The 27,861-nt window shown below is 41.8% G+C and overlaps 2 protein-coding genes across 2 annotated transcripts; both read right to left on the bottom strand.

Moving 5' to 3' along the window:
- Positions 1-320: 320 nt before the first annotated feature.
- On the bottom strand, positions 321-22,519 carry LOC139442935 (uncharacterized). Its single transcript, XM_071223859.1, has 13 exons — positions 22,345-22,519; positions 16,706-16,848; positions 12,640-12,817; positions 10,620-10,743; positions 7,669-7,842; positions 6,958-7,145; positions 6,435-6,608; positions 5,631-5,878; positions 4,902-5,038; positions 3,981-4,157; positions 3,256-3,893; positions 2,744-2,840; positions 321-1,074 (listed from the first exon to the last, which is right to left on the bottom strand). Exons 2-13 carry the CDS (start codon positions 16,839-16,841, stop codon positions 868-870), a joined length of 2,478 nt encoding a protein of 825 aa, XP_071079960.1. The 5' UTR covers positions 16,842-16,848; positions 22,345-22,519; the 3' UTR covers positions 321-867.
- Positions 22,520-24,587: 2,068 nt separating this feature from the next.
- LOC139441951 (uncharacterized) lies at positions 24,588-27,055 on the bottom strand. Its single transcript, XM_071222698.1, has 4 exons — positions 26,760-27,055; positions 26,363-26,582; positions 25,382-25,709; positions 24,588-24,745 (listed from the first exon to the last, which is right to left on the bottom strand). The coding sequence occupies exons 1-4, from the start codon at positions 27,053-27,055 to the stop codon at positions 24,588-24,590; spliced, it is 1,002 nt and encodes a 333-aa protein (XP_071078799.1).
- Positions 27,056-27,861: the final 806 nt, after the last annotated feature.

Below are 27,861 nucleotides of genomic sequence, written 5' to 3'. Positions count from 1 at the left end.
TATCAGTCACTGGGCTGCAATATTTATCTAACTTTGAATGTACCTGTAGAGCACCAGCTGCTTGGCATTATATACTGAACACAATAAGTTAGTGATCATGAAAATTTTGGAGGATATTTTAAAGAAATTTTGTCCTCACTACAAAACAATATACCCCAAAATATTCATGATCCTTAACTTATTTTGGTCAGTATACATAAATTTGTCATCAATATGGTAAACAATTTAGTAAACCAATCAGGATCATATTATGTATTTTATTGAACATGTCTCAAAAAGATATACAATGATCAAATAAGACATATATCTTGTACACCTGAATAAATAAACACTGTTACCTAAATGCTATCACAGTTACTGGTGTGCTCAGAAAGACTAAGGTATGTTAGCTTGTCTGCCATTATAACAACAATCTTGTAACCATGGTAACTGATTGTAGGGCTGGGATGGGTAACTTGGGTTCTCGGGTCGGGTAAGTCCTGAGTAGGACCTGGGTACCGTCAGGTCCACCCGGGCCCATGGTTAGTCATGCGACATATTGTTTAATGACATTTAACAATAAAACTCCATGGTGACACTACATGTTGCTAATGTTTACATTTCTTTCTGACTAATCATGCATCCCTTCTGAAGTTTATATGTTTGAGTAAAGATAAAGCTTCAGTTAACTTCAGTGGATCATTTTATAAGTGTATCTAAATAGTTTTTGACAGGACTACGGTAAAAAAATTCCCAATCGGACATTTTGCACCTAACACTTGAGACCTACAGCTGGTAATAGTGGGTTGGATACCAGGGTAATAAATTTAGACTCGTCCCAGTCCCACTGGATTAGTTAGTTGTAATGTCTTATTTCTAATTAAATCCTCATAACACAACACAGAAGCCACTCTTTTTACTTGTAGCTTTGGGAAAACTCTGTTGCGTCATCATTAAATTAATATCTTCATGAGTGCTGCTGATATCACTGTAATTGTCCATTGAGGTAGATGTGTTGCAATTAGTGGTCCCCTGATTAGTTTCTTCATTTCTTGTTACCTCCTCTGATGTATCCATCTGTATTTTCTTTAAACACTGAAGAAAAAGACAATTCTTATAATTGTAATACATTCATATATTTATGTTTTTATTAAGTATTAAAACTACACCAAAATGACAATTCAATAATATGCAAGATATACAAATGATCTCCGCTGAGTGTGTTTATGTTGTTGCAAGTTGTCCATAAACTTTTTACATTTTCAATTTTTTCTACGAAATGGCTAAATGGATTCCAATCTCCCAAAAATAAGATCTTCATGCTCACTACTGTTACACATAGTGAGTGAGGGGGTACAGTTTTACGCTGCTTTTAGCAATATTCCAGCAATATCACGGCGGGGAACACCAGAAATTGGCTTCACACATTGTACCCATGTCGGGAATCGAACCTGGGTCTTCGGTGTGACGAGTGAACGCTTTAACCACTAGGCTTCCCGACCACCCCTGCTACACATAGATCAGAGGACATCCAGTTACAGGTCATGTCAGAACGACCTTTCAAAACTTTGACTTACCAATGATATGACTCACAGGAAGTTGACATCGAATAGGAAAGCTGCTTTCTTGAGCTTTACAGTACTTATTTCAAACTGGCAACTTTCATTCCAAAATATTTTGACAAAGTTCTCGATTCAAAATTCAACTGAAGGAAATAAAATTCTGGAATATCTTACAGATGGTCGAGATTGTATGTCAGACAGGAAGTATCTGATGGTAGGTGTACCCCAGTGTATGTCAGACAGGAAGTATCTGATGGTAGGTGTAACCCAGTGTATGTCAGACAAGAAGTATCTGATGGTAGGTGTATGTCAGACAGGAAGTATCTGATGGTAGGTGTACCCCAGTGTATGTCAGACAGGAAGTATCTGATGGTAGGTTTAACCCAGTGTATGTCAGACAGGAAGTATCTGATGGTAGGTGTACCCCAGTGTATGTCAGACAGGAAGTATCTGATGGTATGTGTATGTCAGACAGGAAGTATCTGATGGTAGGTGTACCCCAGTGTATGTCAGACAGGAAGTATCTGATGGTAGGTGTACCACAGTGTATGTCAGACAGGAAGTATCTGATGGTAGGTGTACCCCAGTGTATGTCAGACAGGAAGTATCTGATGGTAGGTGTACCCCAGTGTATGTCAGACAGGAAGTATCTGATGGTAGGTGTAACCCAGTGTATGTCAGACAGGAAGTATCTGATGGTAGGTGTACCCCAGTGTATGTCAGACAGGAAGTATCTGATGGTAGGTGTACCCCAGTGTATGTCAGACAGGAAGTATCTGATGGTAGATGTACCCCAGTGTATGTCAGACAGGAAGTATCTGATGGTATGTGTATGTCAGACAGGAAGTATCTGATGGTAGGTGTACCCCAGTGTATGTCAGACAGGAAGTATCTGATGGTAGGTGTACCCCAGTGTATGTCAGAAAAGATGTATCTGATGGTAGGTGTACCCCAGTGTATGTCAGACAGGAAGTATCTGATGGTAGGTGTACCCCAGTGTATGTCAGACAGGAAGTATCTGATGGTAGATGTACCCCAGTGTATGTCAGACAGGAAGTATCTGATGGTAGGTGTACCCCAGTGTATATCAGACAGGAAGTATCTGATGGTAGGTGTACCCCAGTGTATGTCAGACAGGAAGTATCTGATGGTAGGTGTACCACAGTGTTTGTGGGACAGGAAGTATCTGATGGTAGATGTACCTGCTTGATTTGGACGATGTTGTCAGCGTCGTCTGTGAGGAGGCTGCCCATATTGAGGATGTTGAGGATGCTGCTGCTGTTTGTGTGCGAAGGAGACCTGTTCAACATAGGTAACATAGAGGTCAACATTTACCTCCTCACACTCACTGTGATAGAAATAAATATATCAAGTAACGTAATAGGATGATTTCATGTCCAGTTATTCCCAAAAACATATTTGGCAGGAGTTGACAGTGGGATGGGCTGATTTCCTGGCAATCTGGCAATACAACTGACTTGGTACCATGGCTTTGATCAAGGTGAGCTAAGAAATCAAACAAAAGATTCACCAATTGTGTACAAATTCACGGATATCATGTATAGCTAAGTCTGTTATGCTTAGATTGCTTTGTGGAAGGGACCTGGATGTAACAGGTGAAACACCCCAAAAGTGATAATCATAGTACCAGATTCAGTGCCATGTTGTTTGTGACGGTGAGCTAAGGAAACAAACAGAGGAACAAAAGACTCACCGATTGTACACAATATCCAGGATGTCAAGTGTAGCTTTGCTGAGGGCCAGACGCTCTGGCAGAGTGCAAGTGTAAGAGCCCTTAATTCCACCTCTTGTTGCAGTGAAAAACTCATCTGGTGTTTTTTCCTTGGTTGTCAGAGCAGTCCACAGTTTGTCAGTGATGCTGACTTTGTAGTCCAGGAGATGGAGGTATTCAGGTTTGGCACTGAGGTGTAATCCCTCGATCAGGTACATCATCCTCCTGGGCTTTTCTCTCCGCTGGCGACAGAGGCTAAGATGGAGCTCCTCAAGGAGCTGAGCTGACTGGGTGTAGCCGTCAGATACTATGATCACCACAAGCTGGGACTGGTCCAACAAGTGGAGTCTATCCTTGTTATACTCACTGATGAAAGTGCATGTCGTGTCTGGTGATGCCTGGTTTATCAACTCAGACAGAATAATAGCAAGGCGGAGTGAGTCGTGAGAAAAGCTGAACACAATACGCTGACCGCCTCTGTCCACTGGGATCTCGTTACTCATTGACTGTTGGTTTGGGTCCTTATGTATGATTTCTTTTCTCTTTACTTTGTACAGTTTATCAAAATCTTGTTTCCGTCGGAGCTTTTGAACTTTGTGTGGGCTAACTGAGAGAGTTGGCTGAAAAATCAAGACGACTGGTATAACTGAGAGAGTTCAGGTTAATAGGTCATTTGATATTAGTTTGTTTCAGAATGAACATTATACCTTTACAATATTTGGTCCCTTCTGTCCATTTCTGACCAAATTAATCACTTCCCTGGAGATCTGCTTTAGGGCATCATTCTGATTGGCTGCACATCCATCAAGTATGGTCACATGACTGAAGGTGTGGGGGACAGTCTCCATGGGTTCAATACACACAGGAATCAGGCAGACATCTTCCTGGAGGATGACAGCTAGTATACACTTGTGAACAACTTGAGTGAATCACTCACCACAAAACATTCAACTATTCAGTAAAGAAGATACGTTATCACCTGATTAGAAGATCGGTGTGATACAGTGAGTGACTGTTAGTCTGATGTCAGCAGTGTTCCAGTCTGGTGTAAATGGACTGGGAAGCCAAACAATTGCATGATATCATGGATCATGCATGGTGTCAGTGACAATGACATACAATCTAACTGTCCCCACATATTACTTGTAACCATTAGTCTACAATGAGCATAGTATATTTGGGACCAGAACCAATGAATCACAACACCAGAGTTGACCTTAAAAAAATCAAGGGACAATTAGTCACATAAACATAAGGGACATATTTTAAATAAAATAACAATATTGTTCCAGTTTGCCTACCAAGGGCACTTAATTTGGAATACTACATAAATCCTTGTCCTAAAGTTGACCTGAATGCTATTTATCATGAAGACATGATTTTGTTTTGTGGAAAATAACTTCTTTATTGTCTGTAACAATTTTTGTACCCATTCATCAGGTGTATACTCAGCTAGCATATTGATTCAATATATACATGACAAAAGTCAGACTTGAAGTTCTGTATCACTTCTTACGGGGAATCGTGGTTTGATTGACAGATGGTGATGTGTTAATCTGGCTCCAGACATGAAGGAAGCAAACAAACAGTAAATGCTGTGACAACTAAATGTTTGTGCAAATTCTTACTGATGCTAAAACCCTAGCAAGTGCGATGTTGTATTCCTCCTGACAAACGTTGGATGTCATGTAGCTCGTAGACAGCAGCGCCACCACGCAGCGGGTGCCGTCCATGGCATCATACAGACTCTGCTGCCAGAGACTTCCTGCAATGGAGAATAAATAATTGCTTCAAATGTGAGTGTTTGTTAATGATTTTCTTCAGCCCTCAGCATTATACCAGCTATATCATGGCAACCTATAAATAACTAAATCTATAGCAGGCAAACATGACAGAAAGAATGAGTGACAATGCACACATCAGGTACGTTGACAAGCATTCAGTCAAGTGACAGACTACCCTAGACAGCCAGACAAGCATGAGGAGCTGGGGACCATTTCCGTCCCAGAATCCCACAAAATTGAAAATAAGTGATATGATGTGAGTGAGTTACAATAATGACAACTGTTTCACGCAGTAGACAGCAATATTCCACCTATATCCCAAGCATGAACGTTGGTCCACAATTTAAGGGCACATTGACAAACAATCAGTCCTAAACAGAATCTGATCAACAATCCCTCTTTTTGTCAATCCTATGAGAAGCATGAGGAGCTGGGGACCATTTCCGTCCCAGAATCCCCACAAAATTGATGTACTTTCTATGTAAGAAAACAACAACTACAAACAATTTTCGATCTCAGCAGATCTGTTGACCTGTCATGGTTGAATAAAGGTAGGGAAATTGTTAACATTACCAGTCGTGAGTTCGCTCCTGTCAAAGAAGACACTGAGTGTGGAGTCCTGTTCCTGAAGACACTGCAGCAGAGTCTGGGCAGGTGTCGGGTCCTGATGAGAGTAGGATATGAACACGTCATATGTCGTCCTGGCTGGCAGGGTTGGTACTGAGTTATCTTTGGGCTGATCAGACTCGGGCACTGAACTCAAAATTGTTATACAGGCCTGCTTGATCAGTATCTCAGTTACCTCCCCTTCTTTCCGTTGTCTGCAATAGAATACACTCATAATTTTCTCAAAGTATATTCACCTTGAACTATTAATAATGCACCACCTGCAAATACAAGGGCCAGCACTAACTCCTTACTGATGTATGTCAACACTGAGAACAGTGGAATGACACTTGATAAGGTCTGCTGATCTTTAGCAAATGTTTACTGACATTTAGCATGGTGTACAAACAAGGAGAAAGGTGAAATTATATCCAGCAAGGTGTACTGACATCCAGCAAGCAACACCAACATCAAGCAAGATGTACTGAACTCAATCAAGATGTACTGATTATAAGCAAGATGTACTGAACTCAAGCAAGGTGTACTGATTATAAGCAAGATGTACTGAACTCAAGCAAGGTGTACTGATTATAAGCAAGATGTACTGAACTCAAGCAAGGTGTACTGACATCAAGCAAGGTGTACTGACACCCAGCTAGGTGTACTGACACCCAGCTAGGTGTACTGACATCAAGCAGCTAGGGGTACTGACATCTGGCAAGGTGTCCTGACACCAATCAAGGTGTACTGCCATCAACAAGGTGTACTGACCTGCACTCCACGTACTGCACCAACTGCATGTAGGAGGGGATGGAGGTGACCGTCTCAACATACATGGGACAGATCTGGTGGTGTGCAGACAGGCGGTTCACACACAGAGCTATGTTGAACTGTTCCAGACACTCCTGACTCTCCACATATGCAGGGCTCAAGATGGCGATGATTCTGGGATAGAAAGAGAGAAGAGCTGCATAACTGAATGCCAACATTATCAACACAATCAGTGACTGAACAAAACACTGCATCACTAAAATCTCCACGTCTGAAGAATTGTATTCATGGATGGACTGCTCAGAGATTGTATGAACACTTTACACAAAAAGAATGAAATATCAATCTTTGCCTAGCACAGTGTTATCTCTGTAGCGAGTGAGTGATGTAGTGAGTGGGTATGGTACACTAACACCACTGGGGCCCCATTTTACAACTGGGTACATTGAGTACAATGACACCCCTCGACACCTGGACTCCTATTCCAACTATAATTGGCTGTGGGATTGTGAAGAATCCTGACCTGACCGACTGCATCATGACGTGGAAGACATTTTCCTGCCACACCTCGTCGGCTAAGAACTGGAGCTGTTGTTTGTACACCTTCAGTCCAGGGCGAATCTCCGTCAACTGGGCAGCAATTTTGTCAGCCCAATGGTTGTCATGGTTACTATGGGAGATGAACACATCAATACTCTGATCCTCTTCTGGCTGCAAATATGAAACTGATGGTGAGATACTGGATGAAACTGATGGTGAGATACTGGATGAAACTGATGGTGACATATCAGATGAAACTGGTGGTGAGATAATGGGTGAAACTGATGGTGAGATACTGGATGAAACTGATGGTGAGATATAAGGTGAAACTGGTGGTGAGCTACTGGATGAAACTGGTGGTGGGATACTGGATGAAACTGATGGTGAGATACTGGATGAAACTGATGGTGAGATACTGGGTGAAACTGGTGGTGAGATAATGGATGAAACTGATGGTGAAATACTGGAAGAAACTGATAGTGAGATACTGGATGAAACTGGTGGTGAGATAATGATATGTGCAATGGTAACAAGCAAAAGTCTTTCCATTCACTTAAAAGGCATCATTGTGTTTTGAGAGGACTCTGGCCATCGAAGCATGGTGGGAAGGTTTGTTGTGTCATGAGAAGAAAGAAGTCATCTCAGCACTGCAGGAAAGAATTATTGTGTTACTGAGAAATTCTCCTTATCCCACCTGTCTGAGGTTCTGTGACTCCCACACTTTCTTCAACTTCTTGAACAGTTCCACGGCTACCATGTCTCTCTCAGCATACAGGACAATCTTCAGACATCGCAGAGGGAGGCCGGCCTTGATCCAGTGACAAGCTCCTTCCACCATTGCCTTTAGCACTGCCACTTTTGACTGACCCTTGAACATACAGAAATAATAAGGTTAGGAGGTACATTCTGAGTGTGATGAACATTTCGTAGTGAACGCAAATCACTTACATCGCAAGACCAGTGTTTATCAAAATTATAGATTGCATGTTACAGATAAGTGACATTTCTCTTCTGTAAGAAATACTCTCAAAGTTGAATGTGTCACGGGTTGATTTTCTTCTAACACTGATAACCCAACTAATATAACAGGCTTAAGGCCTCTGAGGATGTACAATGATATGCCATCAATAAAAGTCTTGGGAATCAAGCTCATGTCCATGCCTTGGACATCTAAAATATATAATTGAGAGTAAGCTTGACAAATAGATAGACCCAGGTAAATCTCTGACAGGCATATTTAAGTTTATGGTTTACAGATATTTTAAACTGTTTGTTTTTCGGCAGACCAAAATGAAAATAAAATCAAGTTTCCTCTACAATTTTATGGACATAAGACTGTTATTGATGATTGATTCTACAATTTTGTTATCACAAATTTGATTTTATGATATCCTAAATTAACTATATATGTATATAAAAATGCATTTTGAGATACATAAATGTATGTTTTAGAGTAAAAATATTATCATTATTACTATACTTATCCTGACTCATATAATTAATGGCCGAAACACAGGGGAAAAGAGGATGTCTGGGTGGGCACTTAAGCGTATGAGTCAGGATGAGTATAAATGACATTTTTACTCTAAAAATTACATATGCTACCTTATCCTGACTCATACTAAATGCTTGAATCCCATGGAAAGTGGTGGGTTTCATCTGTGTGTGTGGTTCAGAATGAGATCTGTTCAATTAACCCCTTGGGAACAAGATAATCTTCTTTATATCCAAGCGGAGTACCACTTCGTTCTTGTGAAAGAGAGGAATAAACCTTATAGATTTGGTGGATTTAGTAAAGTTTGTGACAGGAAATATTTGTTTCTGCTTTCTTTAAATGATAATATTCAAGAGAAAGACATAAACTTAACACAATCGTTTTCCCTCATGCTCTGAATTATGTAGTAAAACAGGGGACATAGACTCTTGCCCATTGGTTAATGGACAGTAACCTGACATCAGGACGTCTGCGTGATAATGGGTGAGAACTAGTAGAAAGGTATATCTTCTAGTAGGCACTGTCAGTTGTTGTGCAACTACTAACAGTACATATTGATGAATTTCAGCAACATCGTATGTGGAGAAGTCTCTGAGACAGTGATTAGCGAAGACTGTGTTCGATCTCCAGAAACAACTTTCCATAATTACTGGGATGCAGCAGTTGTGTGAAGTGCTATTATTGATATGGCTCTCACTTTGTGCTGATTGGATGCTGATGGTGGATCCAGTCCTGCTGTCTTGTAGGCTTTAACTGCTCTCATCCAGAAGGAGATGATTGTTCTGAGACTGGATAATGGAATGAACAGTTCTTCTTAGACTTTATCTTCTGGAGCATGTCCTCTGCAGATAACTAGGCATTGTTACAAATCTTCAGCAAACTCTATAGAATGGATGGACATGAAACTGTCTGTTTGTCAAGTTGACCTGGTAGTCTGGTGATTCTTGGCGATGAAATCCCATCTCAGACTGAGATGGGCCGATGCATGGTTGGAGCTGTCAAATCTTGTGAGAAATCGATCACCTGTATCTCTGACATTCAGCCTGCTGTGTTTTGGGGGAGTAGAATTATAATAAGGACATGACACCATTAGCATGGGCTCTGCTATCATGCACGATAGCGGAAGTTGAAATTAAGAGATATCATTTGGATGAAATGGTCGCGGATGTGAAGGTACTGCAGAAATTACCTTAACCCCTGTTAAGCAAACCCAAATGCAGCAACCGCTGCCTTGCAACAACTGTTGCTAAGCAACCTATGTTGCTTACCGATGCAGCAACCGTTGCCAAGCAACCCATGTTGCTATGCACCTAGCGCTGCCAGGCAAGTATCATTGCCAAATAATGAGCGAGGGCAACTATTGTTGCCAAGCTGACCATCCACTTTAAAGCACTAAGCCATCTGCTGTAAAGCAGAATGGATAAATTGGTTCCTGATGTAAAGCGGGCAACCCTATCCTATAGAATTTATATTTAAATTATTTAATGGCACCATGCACGTAGATGCACAGAATGAAGGTGTTTAGCTGTAATAATAATAGCAACGGTGCCGAGCCTGACATAAAGGCATTTAGTTCTAATCACTAAATGCTAATAATGTCTTCTGGGTTAAATGTTCAAAACCAGCTTGTTGTAGAGGTTCATGGACATCACTGGTGAGGCGGTTAAGCACCACATTCAGATCCCAGGCTCTTCTTTAGTTGATCTTCAAGCCTGTATGATTTCAGTAAGGCTATCAATTCTGGAACCTTGGTGAGCTTGATTCTGTTACCCATGGTAAAATGTAGCTGCCTGCTGCTCGGTAGGTGCATAATATGCTTAAGATTCCTTGTACACCTAAGGTGACATTGGAAGTCTGCAACTTCTGGTGAAGTGGATTTAGCTGCTGTGAACCCTTGGACCTCGCAAACTGGTCAAAACTCTTCCATTTACCGTCATATAGACTTTAAGTACATCAGCAAAGAGCTAAGGCCACTGCCTACCTGCTCTGGCTGAATATCTTCTTCTGGTGAGGTTTAATGTGACATGTTCCATACGTGACGTTTGTAGATATTAAAAACACCTGAATTTCATATTTTGATACCTTTGACACGTACAGAGGACAACAAAGTTTCCACAAAAAGCAAAACATAATTATATATGAACTCTGACCTGTGCTCCTGTTGCCAGGAGAGGGGTGATGACAGTCGTGTCCTCATTGTTAAAGATGGGGGTCATTGCACGGAACATGTCGCCAATATGCTGGGCAGTTGGTCGTCTCTCAGTCTCACCAGCCCTGGGGATGCATGCATTATATTGGCATTCATGTTTGTCTTTGTTGAAAGTATTCTTTGTTTATTACTCTTCCATTAAAGATATCCATTTAAATAATATAGTGAGTTTTACATCAGAGCATGTGAGTCTTACATATTTTACAACCGTAGTTTCATGAATCCTGACACCAGTCAATATTACTCCCATAAATGTTATAATCTCTGCATTATCCATGATTAATAAATAGCTGTATAGTAACACCATTGTCTACAGAGTGAACATCCTTGGTTATCCATATCATATTTCTATTCTGTTATGATATTTACCCTGAACACATTCGCCACCATAGCTTCATTTCGGAAGTGAAGTCACCAACTCCATCTCTCCAATCACTAATTTAGCACAGAATTTCTATCACTCGATAACTTGACATCAATAACCAATCAAGATGCATCTTGTGAATGTGAGTTCAGCATAGATTTTCTTTTATAATCATGGCCTTTTCCAAGCGAGTCCTTGTTTACTTAAACAAATTACAAAACTGTCATAATTTATTTTTTTTACTTAGAAAACATGTTTATCTGAGTTCTTAGACAGCAGATGAAGTTCTTAAGCTACAAGATGTTTCCCTTGTATTTGCGACGGCATGCAAATATCAAAACGAGTACTGCTAATATTGCTTCTTGTAATATTTTGCATTGTTGTCATTCAAACTCATCTTCCCAAGACCAGGGAGTTAACTGTGCATCAAATCATGTGAGAACCTTGATTAAAAACATGAAAAGATTTGGAAAATATCAGTTGATGCGGAGTTGGCGGTACACATGCTTTGCAAATCCTGCAATCGACCGAAATCTGCACAACAGTTTACGAACTGGATTTCGATTTCGTCATGCGATTTGGATTGGACTATGCATAGACTCATTAGTCCAGCCAAAATTCCATAATTCCAGCCCAGTTTGGCAAGGAAACTGGACTTGGGAAGATGTTCAAACTGGCTTCAAAATGAAGTTAAGGTGGCAAGGGGTCCAGGATACTGGTCATAATAGAATAACACAGGATAATCTAGGATCACAGATAGGTCCGTGCTAGGATATAGACGGAACTGAGCCAAGAAACCATCAGTCTCAACATGAAGCTTGTGACGTCATCATCTATTGTAAATGTCCTGACAGCAATGATTTAAAAATGATTTGTTGTTGTTTCTGTTGTTTTGACAAAGTTTGCACAGTTCATTCCTGTGCAAATAGGTGATGACATCTTGACCAAAACTAAGTGAAATGATTCCTACACCCATACATATTTTCTGTGTACTTAACCTTACAGCAGTATTTTAAATGGCAGGATAGGATCAGCTTAATTTCTCACTGAAACTGTAAAAGCCTTTTTCGCAACAATATTGCTTGACAGAGGACACCATGTTAGAGTGTTCTAGGAAATGCATCTATATTATAACATTTCCTGAAAATACTCAGATGGAAGGAAGATACTAGAGATCGTCAGAGATCAATGAGGAAACGGACACTCTTAAGTTTCCGATGCTAATAAGAAATATAACTATCGCCAACAATAATATCAACCATATACATGTACTCAGTGATAGAATACTAATTTCAGAATTTTGATTGTAAGTGAAGTTGCCCACAAAATTACACAACACAGATAACAAATCATTATAGTAAGTACTGTCAACATAACTTTGTGTCCAGTTTTCTATATCTCCCATATTCATTGTCCAACTACTTTTGCGAGGATTACGAGTTATGCTTAAATAAAAAAAAACTTTTACATTTTCTTGATATATACAGGAAATATCTCTTCACCATAGAGATGTTTTGGGCCTGTCCTTGTATTTTAGGACATTTAATACCCCCATCTACTGATGTGCAGAATTTTGGTTGCCTTAAGCATTCCCCACCTCTCAAAACACACCAGTCGTCGGTATGGCACATTGTGGGGCAGAGGTTTGGACACCCAGCAATGGAAGTTAGTCCTGAGGTCAAGCTCCTTGTCCTTTGACAGCTCACCGACGCTGATGTTCAGATTCCGACTCAAAGCCCCAATAAGTGTAGATGAGATAGAATGTGAATATCCCCCTGCACAAAGATTCAGTAAAAAAAGACCTAAGTTGACAATTAAAACACTGCATAAACTTCTGTTATATACATGTGAAACTTAATCAAATCTAAATAATTTTTTACATTTGTATGCTTTTCTTGCATTACTCCTTAAAGCATTTTCTCATTTTCTTTGACAGAAAGACTAAGTTGTGTGAGGTCCAGCTGAAAAAGAAGCTGTTCCATCTAGTTGTGAGGCTAATCCCATCACACAGCACCCACGTGATCACAGAACCTCACTAGAGAGTTTGAAAACCAGCTCTGGACTGCTGGCAAATTTAATGGCATTAGGGGTTGGTGATCTGCTGGGCAACAAGCAGAGGACCAAAACTGTGGACACCCTTGACATCTTACAAGGCCACATCCCTCAGGAAGTGGCTGGCAAAGACTGGGTCAGATCTCCAAAAGCATACTTCCATGATGGATTTGATGGAGCATTTGCTGTGGAGAGCCATGGTGGATGCGACCGATCAGATCTCATGAGGGTTGTTGGCCCTGGAAGGATCGTCTTGATCCATGTTGAACCTTAGATCCCCAGATGAAAATCCTCAGTGCTCAAACCGGGCACAAGTGAAGTTCCTTCATCTTCAGCCCCCACAATCAATGAGAGTGGTAAAGGATCTGTCAGGATGTCCTTGATTCTTAGCTTTGAAGGTGAATGGCTCACTGCGCTCAAACCGGATGCGGGTGATGTCAAGTGATTACAACTTTCTTACCCTCACCGCTGAGGTTAAAAAAGGAAGCTGTGTGGACAGGCTCAAATGGTGCACCACATAGCAATTTGAGAACCACTTTCATATCCCAGGCTTTTCTGATACTCTAGCGCAGCATTGCTTGTTATGTGATCTTTGTCATTTTGCAATCTTCCAGAACTGCCAACACCCAGTTGAGGGCCACCTGGTAGGTAGTAATGGCGCTGCCCTTTAGGTGTTGTTTCCTGGGCAAAAACAGAAGGAATACTGCCCATAATTGGGGGAGACACAGCAGTAGGACCCTGAAGGTTCTTACGAAAGGACTTGTCATCGTGGAGTAGTCAGGTAGAAGGTTCATGCAACTTGGCTATGGCTTTGGCTGCTCTAACCATGTAGCCTTTGGCGCCTAAGGCCCTTTCAAGATGCACCAAGCGTGCAGATGAAACCTGCCTGGAGATGGGTGCAGTAACCTGTATATTCGGCCACCTTGGTAGTTTGAGTGGATCGTTTGTGGCCAGGTCTTTGAGAGGGACGCTGAGAGCGTCTACAGCCCAAGCCTGTGAATCTGGAACTGGAAAGATGTAAGTCTGGATCTGGAAGTTCTGACTGGTGGCAAACAGGTCTATGTTTGCATAGCTGAGAAGCAGGTTGAAGGCTTTGGGGTGCAGCTTCCACTCCATGGGAGCCACCTTGTTTGGCCTGGATAGAGCATCCGCAAGGATGTTCTGACAACCTGGGATGTGCCACATCTACCAGATGGAAAAAAACATCTGCTTCAGCAGGGAGTGAGAGAGCCCCCCAATCTTGTGGAGAGTCATCTACAAACAGGCATGAAGTAGGATTGGGTCTGGTCAAGGAGACTCCTCCTATAACATTTGACTCCACCATCCACCATAGAAGATGAGGTGTGCGGTGCGACCGTAGGACGATGTAAATCAACAGATCCTGGCACCTTATGAACGAAGCTAGAAAGTGCTGAATTGGGTGCGGTTGTAAGCTTCCTCTGGATGTCCACTGGCGAAGGACAAGGGACTATTGAAGAGCAGGGAGCAGATGGCGCTGGTTCTTGTGCCATCTGTCCCTTGGGACAGTTAGGAGGTCCTGGTCGGTCTTGAACAGGCCTCCTATGAACTGGAGAGTGAAGGATGGAGTGAGCTCCGACTTCAGATGGTTCAGTCAATGGAGAAGGTGGGTCGCCAAGTCCTGGTGGTTTGTCAGACAGTATATATGATATACGACTCAAACTGGATGTACCTCAGGTGCAGGTTCGACGCCACTGGCTTGGTGATTTGTGTGAAGAAACATCGGGGCCACAGAAATGCCCAAATGGGAGTGCCTCCCATTGGTAGTGGATACCATTTAAGAGGAACCTGCGGAACCACCTGCCGGAGTAAGAGATAACTTAGCAAAGTCCTCAAAGTCCCCCATGCCACGTCCATGTCCTTCAACATTGGGTTCGGCAGAATGGAGGTAGGCTGAAACCAAATAGTATCTTTCTTATCCACGCCTGGACCCGGGGAAGGAACAACAGCATCCAATCGGTCAGCCATCTACTCTGGCACCTGGCTGAGGCTCAGATGGGTGTCCTTCTACATGGAGGAACCCTGATAGTTAGGCACAAATGAGCCTTCTGACAAGTCTGAGCGATAGTTGAACGATCAGCACACAGGGGAACGGCTCCTAGAGCGGTGCCTGGGCCTCAGTGAATTGAAGCTGCATCGGGAGGAAAACCAGGAGACGCCAACCTGCAAGACCAACACAGCATTGGTGATAGAGGTGCTACCGGGAAGCGCAGGAGGTGCAACAACAGGCACAAGAGGTGCAGGAGGGGTAGGAAGAGGTGCTGGCGAGAGTGGAGGTGCTACAGGTGTAGGAAACAGATAAGGCATCAACATCTGATACAGCATGGACTGCAAAACATTTTGCATCCCAGCCAGGTCTATGTAAGGCACCACCTGGAATGACATCTGCATTGATGGGGAGCCATGTGGTAGACCAAACCCCTGAGGGGCCAAAGGCGCAGGTGCTTTGCTTGAGGAGGCACTGTGTAGAGGCCCAGAGGTGCAGGTGCTGACAGCAGATTATACACTTGGGCAAGGGACGGCATCGGGGAAGTCAAAGGTGCCCATTGGTCATCGGCGCCTGGGGAGACATAGACCTCTGCCTATAGTTATTGTCGTCAGAGAAAACGTAGGAGAGGCAGCCCTCTCAGTCGTAAACGACGAGCTTCCAACCAGAAGTGGATATGATACTAAGTGTGGCAGGGGTTTCTTGAAAATCAGACATCATAGGGTGTCTGAGGGCCTGCTGAGTAAGATGCTTCTGAGATACCTGGAGGTACTTGGAAAAGCCTGGCGTGAGCAGAAGCTACACTTAGTAGCCATGCAGCAAAGGTTGGTACAGTCCAGACACAAGGGGTGGGGATCCCTGCTACACTTTTAACCATGGCAGTGATTACAGCGGGGCATAAATCTGCAATTAAGCAGAGGCAATAATCACAAGGTGTACGAGCAAACAAAGAGAACCTCAAGGCAATTTTTAACCCAGAAACAAAGCGGTTAAAGGATAAAGTTACGTACAACAAAAGTGATAAAAACACCTTAATTAACAGGAAGCATTAGGTAAGGTAAAGTGAAAGAATTACCAAGCAACACAAAAAGAATAAAGAACGTAAGACACGAGAACGTGACCACGTGGTAAATTCAAAATGGTTAATTGGAACAACAAAGCACATTTTTACAGTGACTTGTAGCCACCATTACATGCAATATATTAATGCGACGGCAAAAATTTGTGGTAAAACAGGAAGTCACAAACCATAAGAATGACATAAATCACAAATGAACGCTGAATAATGAACAAGAAGAACGATGCCAATAGATTAGTTGGAGCTTTATCATGCACGACTTGTCAGTCTGGTTGACAAGCAGTAATGTGAGGTTCCATGGTTATGTGGTCATTGGGTGATGGGATTAGCAACACAACTAGTTGGAACAACTTCTTTTTCAGTTGGACCTCACACATCTTCTTCTTTCTTTAAAGAAAACCCCAGCATTTAATGCATTAAGGAGTAATGCAGGAAAGTGAAAAAATATAAATTATTATTATTTCATCATATAATCTCCATTTTCTCTTGTATTTTTATTTGAAAACATATTGCACAAAGCAAATTTACCTTTAGCTGCTGACACGATGACAATGTCCACAGCCTTATCAGGTTGCAGCTGTGTGATGTCCCCTATCAGCAGCTGTATCTCACTTGTACCCAGGGCTGTCTTCAGCTGGATGCTGTCTTCCTTGTGGAGAACCATCCTTCACCTGAATTGGATCAAACACTGAGAGACATCTTTCGCCTGCAGAGAATCAAACATTCAGTATCAAGTACCTGAATAAGATCAAACAATGAGAGTATCCTTCATGTGAACAAGATCAAACATTCAGAACATCCTTCACCTGAATAGGATCAAACACAGACAGCATCCTGCACCTGAATAGGATCAAACACAGAGAGCAGCCTTCACGAGAACAGAATCAAACACTGACAGCAGCCTTCACTTGAATAGGATCAAACACAGACAGCATCCAACATCTGAATAGGATCAAACACTGAGACCATCCTTCATCTGAATAGGACCAGACACTGAGAGTATAATAAGAGAGTCAAATTACTGTGAACCACTTTCCTTTCGCACAAATCTTAATATACACCACATAACTTTTCAGTTTGTATTCTCAAGCAAAGGTACTTTTTAAATTTTTATATCTTATTTTTTATTTAACCTGGCCATTCCCTCTGAAGCACTGCACGGATATGAAAAACCAAAATTAATACAGATGAGCTAATCATGGGAGCTAATGAGGGAAAGATTGAGGTGGTGCAGAGGGTCAGATGGATGTCCATAGTTAGGCACAAAGGAGCCCTATGAAGAGGCTGAGCAATAGTTGTACAATCAGTGCACAGAGGACTGGCTGCTGGAGCGGCGCCTGGACCTCGATGAAGCTGTGTCTAGAGGAAGATCCAGGAGACGCCAACCCGCGAGACAACACAGGTTTGGAGGAAGCGGTGCTGCATCTGCCATGATGGGAAGCCATATGGTAGACCAAACCCCAGAGGAGCCGAAGGCACAGGTGCTTGTATAAACGGTTCTTGATTTGGTGGTTTTAGCTTATTCCACGCATCAGGTTGATATTCCATGCTCTCTTGATGTAACCATGAGACGCAACACACTTCATGATTTTTGATGGATTTATTACTGAGACCCGTCATCGTTGGCCACATAAAAAACATTGTTAGGATTCAGGCAAGCATAACACATCTTCGCAAACATACAATTTCACTTGACAAGTTCAATGTGTAATGCAATTGTTTTTGAAAATCCCGCACGTCACCGCATCGCATTCTTCAAATCATAACGTGTGCTCTCGCCCTCACTTCCGTTCAAAGGGACATAACTCGTCCTCGCATACCGCTAATAGTGAAATACACATTGCCATATCATAACACTAAAATATAAATCAACCATTAAATCTACCAACATTACAGCTTGGTTGTAAACATTTACCACTTTGGTGAAATACAGATACAGTGCTATCAAACAAAGGATCAATCAGAGTGTATCAGGTCCTGGCACAACAAAGGGATGCAACTCACATAGCGAATTTCCATACAACTCCATGTCAAAATAGGAAAAAAGAATTTGTATGGTAGCAGTCAAGATAAGCGATGAAAGATCAAGGATCATAATCTGGTGAAAATAGGATTCAAACACAGGAACAAAGGCTTCACAAGGGATGTTGCTCACTTGCTTGCTCAGACACTCATAGTGGAATCATTGAGTAATGCTCTTTTCTGGGTGCACTTCAGATTTCAATTACCGCCACATGGAAGATCGAACTCGCATTGTCAGCTTGAAGCTAAGCCATTGCTATGCTAGGCTAATGAGTTAATCTACTAGGTTGTAGTCAAAATGGCCTCCAAATTCAAGAGTCAAAATGGCCACAAAAAAGTCAAAATGGGCACAAACACAAAGTTATTAAAAATAAATGAATTCAGTGTGAGCAGGATGTGTACTGAGTAATGAGAGTATACATGTTATATCTATGTGCATATGGTTTTATGAACTGTTATACAATTTTTTGTATAATACAATTAATGTGACACAGTTTGTCTGCTTTGAGTTTTGTCAGTGAGGCCATTATGACTTTTTTGGTGTTGGCCAATCATCTACTTAGCCAACCCTTTATCAAGGGTGCTATCACAAATAATTAGTGTTGGTTTACCAAGTGATCAGCACCTGATTGTTTACCTTTACGAGGATGCACAGTAGCCATTTACAAAGCAAAACTTGAAACTTGACAAAACAAATTATGCTCAAATTACATTGGATTCATTATAATTTGTTAATAGAGAGATCTGTGAGGCGAGAAGCAGAGCTGCGCCTGGTAAACTGCAAGTGCATCCGTTGCTGTGTGGTAATAATCATTATTACCCATTGGTTTAGAAATAACAGGAACCGACTTAATAATAATTGCATGTGCACTAGTGCAAATATCATTTCATGCACATCAGTGTATTGTTTGCATCATCCGGACGTCAATGTTGACACCATTCAAATCTTATAGTGATGTAGATTCGGAATGACATCACACCAGAAATAACGTCATTATAGCATTAAGATTGTGGTTTTCCAAGATTTTGGTGGTGATCTGAGCATTTTTAGGGCTACCTTTTAACATATATATTTACGAAACTTGCTCTAGCTCAGGAACTACATGAATTTTGACACTCATTTCGGAAAATCAGTATGGCACACATGCTGGTATATAATCTCTTTACGAGTCAACACCTACTTAGACTGAGGTATGCGATGTCATTACCATTGAGCAACGAAGCAATGCCACCTTAGGATCATATAGCTTCAGCCGCAGGGTTTCACGACATGGGTGCAGGCTAAAACAGCACCACAGCAAAATGTCACCAATTTCTCTGGCGAAAAGGACACCACATTTGGCGAAAATGGCTACTATGTGTCGGGCGAAAACGGCACCTCTATTTTTAATAACAATAACAACGATTTTTGTAGTAATACATATGGTTCATTTACATGGTATTTGATGTATTTACATGTCATTTGATGTATGTGATGTATTTACATTGTACATACACCTGTATCACCGATGCCGATCACCTCTACAATGACAGGAGATACGCATTTCAAACAGCGGAAAGGGAAGTCTTCTTCAGTCCGGCAAATTTCTCTATAACGGGCCACAGAAGGTCCGGATCCACATACCGATGGGTCCACTGGTCACAGTTATCACAGGGCACAGCATGTTGATTTTTTCTGACATTCTTCTCGAAAGGCCATTATGAATAATTGTGATCTGACAGCACTTACTTACTTACTTACGTTTGGAGATTTAACGTGCGCTTTCCGACTGGAGCGTATTTCGCACACAGGCCCGGTCGGGCCATTTAGCGTGGTTTTGAAGGGAAAATAAAGGTGTTGCAACCAGAGGGGGGTTTTAGTGGTTGCTTATATAAGTTTTGGAGATTTTGAAATTTGGAATGCATGCCTAGGGGTGTGGTAGTGTACTAAGGGAGTGTGTTGGTGTGTGTTTGTTTGTTTATGTGGTGTGGTTGAGTGTTTTTAGATGCGGATCATTAGATTGGTTTTAGTTAAGTATACGCCTAGTGCTTTAAATTTTTCTATATTGTTATGTGGATTTAGGATTGATTCTAGGGTTATGGCTTTATCTAGTTTTAGATTTGTTTGGAGTGTTGCTCGGTGGGTTTGGTAGTGCGTGCAGTGTAAGAGTGCATGTTCTATTGTTTCCAGGTGTGGGCAGTGTGGGCATTTTCCGGTTGCATGTTTTTTTATTTTTAGGAGTTGACTGTTTAGTTTAGTGTGACCTGTTTGGAGTTTGGTGATTATTCTATCAATTTTCTTGGATGGATGGAGGATTTTAGGTTTGGTTAGAGGTTTTTTGAGGATTTTGATTATCTGTGTGTTTGTTTTTAGGTATGTCTTATGCCATTTTGGGGTGATTTTACGTTTGTTAATGCTTTTGATCTCTGCTTTAGATATTGGTAGATTAAGGCTTATTTCAGGAATTTTGAGGGATTTTTTGGCGGCTTGATCGGCGTTTTCGTTTCCATATATTCCTACGTGGGCTGGGATCCAGATAAATGCTATTTGTTTGCCTGCCTCTGTTAAGTTATTTGCGCTTTTGAGTATTTGGTTAATGAGTTTAGGGCGGTTTTTGGTGTTTTTATTTTGGAGGGCCTGTAGTCCACTTAGTGAGTCTGTGAGTATTAGGATTTTTTTATGTTTTTTTAGCATGTTGGTTATGGAGGGCGGATGCTATGCCCATTAACTCTGCAGTGAAGATGGATTGGTTGTTTGGGAGTCGATAAGATTGAGTGTTCCTATTTGGTTGTGCTATGTGGACTCCGAAACCAGTGCGATTTGTGATCGGATCGGAAGATCCGTCTGTGTAGATGTGGCACCAATTTGGCCAGTTTTCGTGTATGTAAGCTAGTGTGGTGGATTTAGCTATGTTTGGATCGGTTTGTTTGTTTATTGAGTTTGCCAGAGATGTGTCTATTTTGGGGATTTTTAGTTTTGGGGTAAATATATTTGATGGTTTGCAGTTTTGTTGGAGGTTATCTATTTGGTTTTCGTTTAGGTAGTTGAAAATTCGTTGAGATATTGGAGTAAGTAAAGGGTGCTTCCTAGTTAGAGCCTGGTTACGAGGGCGGATATTTTCGTTTATGAGGTTTTGGATGAGAGGGTTTGATTGGGACGAGGCCCAGAAATTAAGGGTTAAGTGTTGCCTACGTAGGTTTAGTGGCATTTCTCCTGTTAAGGCGTGAAGTGAAGTGAGAGAGGTACCATGTTGGGAACGTGTGACTATTTTAAGAGCTTGGTATTGGATTGAGTCTAGTTTTTTGGTTAGGTTATTGCTAAGCGTATCATAGATCGCACATCCGTAATCTAATTTAGACCTAATTAGTGATGTGTAGAGAGAGAGTAGAGTATCTTTGGAGGCCCCCCAGTTGGAGCCGGTGAGGCATCTTAGTGCGTTTAGATCTTTGCTGCATTTAGTTGTTAAGTTTTTAACATGGGCCTCCCATGTTAGGTGTTGATCGAAGATTAGCCCTAGGAATTTGGTTTGTTTTTGGAACTTAATTGGTTTATTGTTTAATTTAAGATTTGGGGTGGTGTGTTTCATTTTTCGGTGTTTGAAGACTATTCCTGTAGTTTTTTCGGAGTTTAGGGTCTGACAGCACCATGTTAGGCCTCTTAAATACAGTTTCAGCTTAAACTGAGTAAAGGTACTTAAAACTTCAAAGCGTGTAGTGTTTTCACAATAAGTTAACTGCGCCTCCCAATCAGAGCCGGTGAGTAAATTGGAGTAGGGGGCTAATTTCTTACTTGTTTTATTTCACAATTATTTGTGTTTGTATGAGACGATGTGAGTTAAATTTCAATTATTTTTCTTCAAAGCGTGTTATGTTTTCACAATAGTTGTTGCGTACAAGCTAAGTTGGATTATAGTTGGAGTAGAGGCTAATTTCTAATGTAAACTTGTTTTAACATCTCACAATTATTGGCGTTTGCAATTAGGCCTAAGTTACAATGTAAGTTTAATATCATTCATTTGAAAAAAAATAAGGTGCCGTTTTCGCTTGAGCCGAGGTACCGTTTTCGCCAATCGGTGCCGTTTTCGCCCGGTGCCGTTTTGCTGAGGTGCCGTTTTGCTGAGGTGCCGTTTTCGCTACACTAGTACAAGCGATGCCCGCTGTCTTACCGCTTGTCACTGGCCTTTATTATTGTGAGGCTGGGACATTGTCATCCACTGAGCTACCAGGGCTACCGCTAGCCGTCATGTTGATGGGTCTTTTTCAAAACTTCGGGCCAGGAACCGACTGCGCAACCTGTCGGATGCCTGTCAGTATTGTCACCGGTCTGTTAACGTCCGACATTCCTTTACTGTGTTGGTGTATTATTATTGTTGTTGTTAGAAACAGGAACAGGAATAAGCGTGTGTAGGTTAATTTAAGTTGTGGATTGTGGGATGAAACGAAATATTGCTGAACACTGCTTTCAAGTGAAAGCTGTGCAGATCATGCTTTGTTAAATGTTGAAATAATTGATATAAACGCGACAACGCGATATTTTTGACATTTTCGTCAAGGTAATATCATGAGTGAGTATTGTTTAACTGCGCTTTGTATAACATATTTATGTCATATTACAGCCTGTCATTTTAATGTGGGACGAGATGACGAAGTGATACAGGTCTAAGGCGTTAACACTTTGGTGAAACCCACAAACCTAGAATCGGGATCCAAACCGACGACCATTGGTTTCTGACACGCCTTGGGGAAGCAGCGAATTAATCGATTCAACAATGCCCTTTCATCGATCAAGAAAATTATTGGAGACGGGAAGTAAATGCGAAAAAATATAGAGAGATTTTTGTTCTTGCTGTTAATTAAGACGATGCTTAACAAAATAAACACGACTATAACGATATATGAAATAATTTCAAAGACACGATCAGAGATTTGTTTTCATTTCGAGATATTTTTTTTTATTGTAATATCACTTATATGGCATGAAACTCCAGGCCTGTCGACGATAGCCGTTTCCATCCCCATCTTCGCAGCAATATTGTATTTCACTCTCACGCTCTGCCACCCAACCACTCACTCAAGAAGTTGACCAGTTTTTATTTCACGCTTACTGCAAGTTGGCGACGACTAAACAAGCGTAATATATAATATAATCGTAATTGTACCACGAATGTTTTTGTCAAGGAGGCCCACAACACAGCAATGCAACATAATCAGAGTAAATGGTATGTGGCATAAACATTGGGGACTAACTACAGAGGAAAAACAGCACACCCGGCAGGCATGAAAAAACAACAACAATGTGTTAATCCCCCCCCCCCCCCCCCCCCCTATCAGGTTCATGACAACAGTTTTATGAAATTAAGGTCATCGACAATGTTTATTAAACTGAAATGCACACCAATTAGAAGTAAAATTCTCCTTAGGTTCGTGATTACAGTTACGTTAAACACAATACAAACCTACACCATGTGTCATTAATCACGGTTAAGTTCTTATGCTTTCTTAAGGGGTCGGTCATTTATTACAGGTGGGTTGCACAGGTGGGTTGCTGGGGATGTTGAGATGTTTTTGATGCACTAATGTACTGAAAATAATCACCCTTCACTAATGCTTGTCATATTTTTGGATGAACCTCCCAATGTCCTTGCACATTTTAACACGACCCTCCCCAAAGACGTGTATTATTTTTTATGGCCCTCCCCTACACACACCCCCACCCCACCCCTAATAATTGACCGGTCCCAAAATCGGTTACATCTGACTTTTAGGGTTACATCTGGCTTTTATGAAGCTATGAAGGGTTGAAATCTGATTCCATGATTCCATGGTCATGTTTCTTCAGGTTCCTTGGTTGGATTCTCCAGTATGTGAAGTTAATGTTTATCGTCTTAATACTGTTGCCAGCGGCACAACCCGTCCCTCACTCACTCACGTCCCCACAAAAGCACATGTCGGGCAATAAATCCTAACGGTATGTTCTTCGTCGAAATTCTGTTGCCAGCGGCGCACTCACTCACGCCAAACAACTGTGTACAAGCACATGCCGATCATTAAACGTCCATGCGGGGATCCAATCCTGACCGTATTCGTGAAAGGAGAACACACTAACTACTGGGCTACATGTGAGTTATGTTCTTTGAAAAATGAAATCTAGTGTCATTGGACCGAAAAACAAGATCACTATCAATTCCGTAATGTTGAACTTTAATGATATATCATCGCATGTACAAATGATGATGCTGATTCCTATTTTCAAGGCGATATTTGAAATACTTTAAAATTATAAACATTTTCAGTGATTCTAGTCAAATCATTTCTGTATTTACAATAGAGCACACATGTCCGGAAACACTTGTATATACATTCTTGCGAAGGAACACGAACGTTGCCACAACAACAATGACACCGATATCTACTCCAGCCAGAGGTAACAATCACTCAAGAAGCTCTTAGTCACATGAAATATATGTCCCGGAACCTTCCTGAGAAATGACCTATGACTTTTGACCTTCTGTTGTGACCTCTGTGTCGTCACGGGTACTGGGGAGGCTTTCTGATCCGTTTCTGTAGCTGAAAAGACCAATATGATATGTATGATTGACGACAATAACATATGGCAACAAGATGTGGTCATACGCGGAGATCCAGATCCTTCCCAACGATGCACAGACACGTTTCTTTTAAAGCATACAAAACATTTAGAAGTTTCATAGGTGATCGGATATGCTATAGGTAACGGTCTTACAACATTGGACCCGTGAAGATCCGGGGGAGACTAGGTCTTCAGCAACCCAGGTTTGCCGTAAAAGGCGACTATTCTTGTCGTAAGAGGCGACTAACGGGATTGGGTGGTCAGGCTCGCTGACTTGGTTGATGCATGTCATCGATCCAAATTGCGTGGATCGACTATTTACAGACCGCCGTCATATAGCTGGAATTTTGCTGCGGCGTTAAATAATAAACCAACCAACCAACTTACAACATTGGGACTAAATACTTTGGTAAAAAACAACAACTATCGAACGCAAATTGCTTCATGAATTAAATGCATTGATCTCATCAGAAAATGCAACATTCCTTTTCCTAAAACCTGTAAGCATTTTCGTGTGCTACAGTATTAATGTTATTTGATCAAGAGGCAATGGAGCTATACGAATGCACCGTGCTATTTCAAACAACAAATGAAAAATACTATTGGCTACTTACTGACAAAGGGTTTCTTGTTTGTTTCCTGTCGTGACTGCCAGCTTGACAACACGTGACTCATCTCTGCGTTCACAAGTTCATCACAGTTGTCCACAGCATCATAGAACTTGGCCACCTTGGCCATGTCGATTGTCTGCTCCTGGATGATGGTGGAGTGGGACAAGGTGGACGATGGCGTGTTCCAGGGTGCCCGGATGGAGAGCTGCTCGCAGTTGGTGGAGATGAATCTGTTGGCACACTCCTCCCATCTCTTGACCATTTTTGTCTCCACGTCGACGACCGCCCACTTCCACTGGTAGTCACGGTGAACGTCCAGTAGGGCATTTGCCTGAATAATGTCAGATATCCCCACGTTACTAAGGCATCCTTCAACCATATGGGTCATTTAAAGTTCAGATATATTCTAGACTGAACAGTATTGCAGTTTTAACACGGCGTTTCAGCTTAGTGTACACAGGAACACCAACGTTAGCCCAGGTTATAGTGTGAGTGGGTGAGTTGTCTAACTCCGCTTTGAACATTATTTCGGTTATACCATATGGGTCATATGAAGTTATATAAAGATATATTCTAGACTGAACAGTATTTCAGTTTTAACACGGCGTTTCAGCTTAGTGTACATAGGAACACCAACGTTGGCCCAGGTTAAAGTGTGAGTGGGTGAGTTGTTTAACTCCGCTTTGAACATTATTTCGGTTATACCAAGGCATTTCAGCGTAGTGTAGAGGAAAGAAAAGGTGACGCAGGTCAAAGAGAGTGTGATGCAGGTTTTACCACTATGGTGTATTGTGCTGTCAGGCATAGGCACACACTTGGGGTGAATCTCGAATTCGAACCCACTACCGCACCCACACAACTGGGCCACCTGACCCAAAGATGCCAATACAAAATGGTTAGGCAAATGGAAGAATGGAAAAGCTGATGAATTGCAACACACAAAAAGCACGTGTATTTTGAGTCTGCGGTATTGAATGTACCTACCCGCCAGTGGCCAGATTTTTCCGGATACTCGTGAGCAATCAGTGCTTTCTTGGACTTCCAGGATCCAAGACATGGCTCCGAGCCTACAACTGCGAGAGCTTCCCATGCCTCACAATAGTAGTGAGTCTCCAGCTTCAGTGCGCAGGTCTGGGAGACAAAAAAGTTCGGGTCCCGTCCCCACGATGAATGGATCACCCCCTCGTGGTAGGACAGTCGGATTCTGAAATTCAGAATCAGACTTTAATTTACTAGTAGTAAATTAGTTATTACAAATTACTCTATTCTACTATAGAATAACCCATGTGTTAAAGTTTTGAGTTGCCACATGCAAAACCTTTAAATAATACTAAATTCAGACAACAACCAAGCACAGTTGGAAATAGGTAAGTTAGATCACCTTCTATCGTATGCGGGATCCCAGAAGAGCACTTTCTTGTCATCAGCCACAAGCCACGACCATTCAAAGGATGACGATATCGGAAGTTCTGCAGTGACCTCCAACACATCAGTTTCAGAAGCGGAGGGCTTAGCAATCAGCTGTTTTTCAAGTCTCCACCTCCCTAGGCCACTGATTGAGCCGATGACAGCAACGTTCACAGCGTTTCTTCTTCCTTTGTCGTCCTTCAGACTTCTTTCAATGTAGTCTGGAAGATGGTACAGTTTGAACACGACCTTCACCACATCTGGAGACATGTTGCACTCATACCTGAAAACTCTTTCAACGAAAATACGAGACACGATTGTGTGTGACTTCACACAAGCGCTGTGTCTACGCAAATGAAGGTTGCCGAGTAGTCATTATGACGTCACAGACTGAGCCACTTTGACGTCATAAACAATACTACACGTGTGAGACCTCAGTCTACTGTACCACGTCAGAGATCTCAATGGCTTGCTCTTACTCATCTTCCCGAGGCAAGTGAGTTAACTGACTATAAAAGTCCAGTTTCCACCCTTGCCGAACTAGGCTGGTATTATGGAGTTACATTTTGGCTGGACTAACGAGGCTATGCATAGTCCAATCAAAATCGCGCACCGAAATCGAAATCCGGTTCGTAAAGTGTCATGCAGATTTCGGTCGACTTCAGGATTTGCAAAGCATGTGCACCGCTAACTCGTTGTCAACAGATATTTTCTAAATCTTTTCCTGTTTTTAATCAAGGTGCTCACGTGATTTGATGTACTTTGCGATGTAAGACTCGTTTTATCACAATATAGATATTGATTATCGAGCGGATCATCTTGACTGGGCGCCACAGTTTTGTTTGAAGCAAATGCAAGTGATACGAGAGGTTGAATCTGATTGGTCAATAGGAGAGGCATAGAAAGGACATAACTCGTAACAGCCACTGGTGGCGCTACGATCGAGCCCAGGAATTCCAGCCTAGTTCGGCAAGGGTGGAAACTGGACTTTTAAAGTCAGTTAACTCTCTTGCCTCGGGAAGATGGCTCTTACTTGAAATACCAGCCGTTATAAACCGAGTTTGTTTGTTGTTTAA

This window comes from Haliotis cracherodii, unplaced genomic scaffold (assembly GCF_022045235.1).
Source record: "Haliotis cracherodii isolate W230 unplaced genomic scaffold, xgHalCrac1.p SCAF_5, whole genome shotgun sequence".
Taxonomy (NCBI): Eukaryota; Metazoa; Mollusca; class Gastropoda; order Lepetellida; family Haliotidae; genus Haliotis; species Haliotis cracherodii.
Note: the sequence above shows the minus strand (reverse complement) of the source record. Positions and strands in the feature narration are given on the sequence as shown.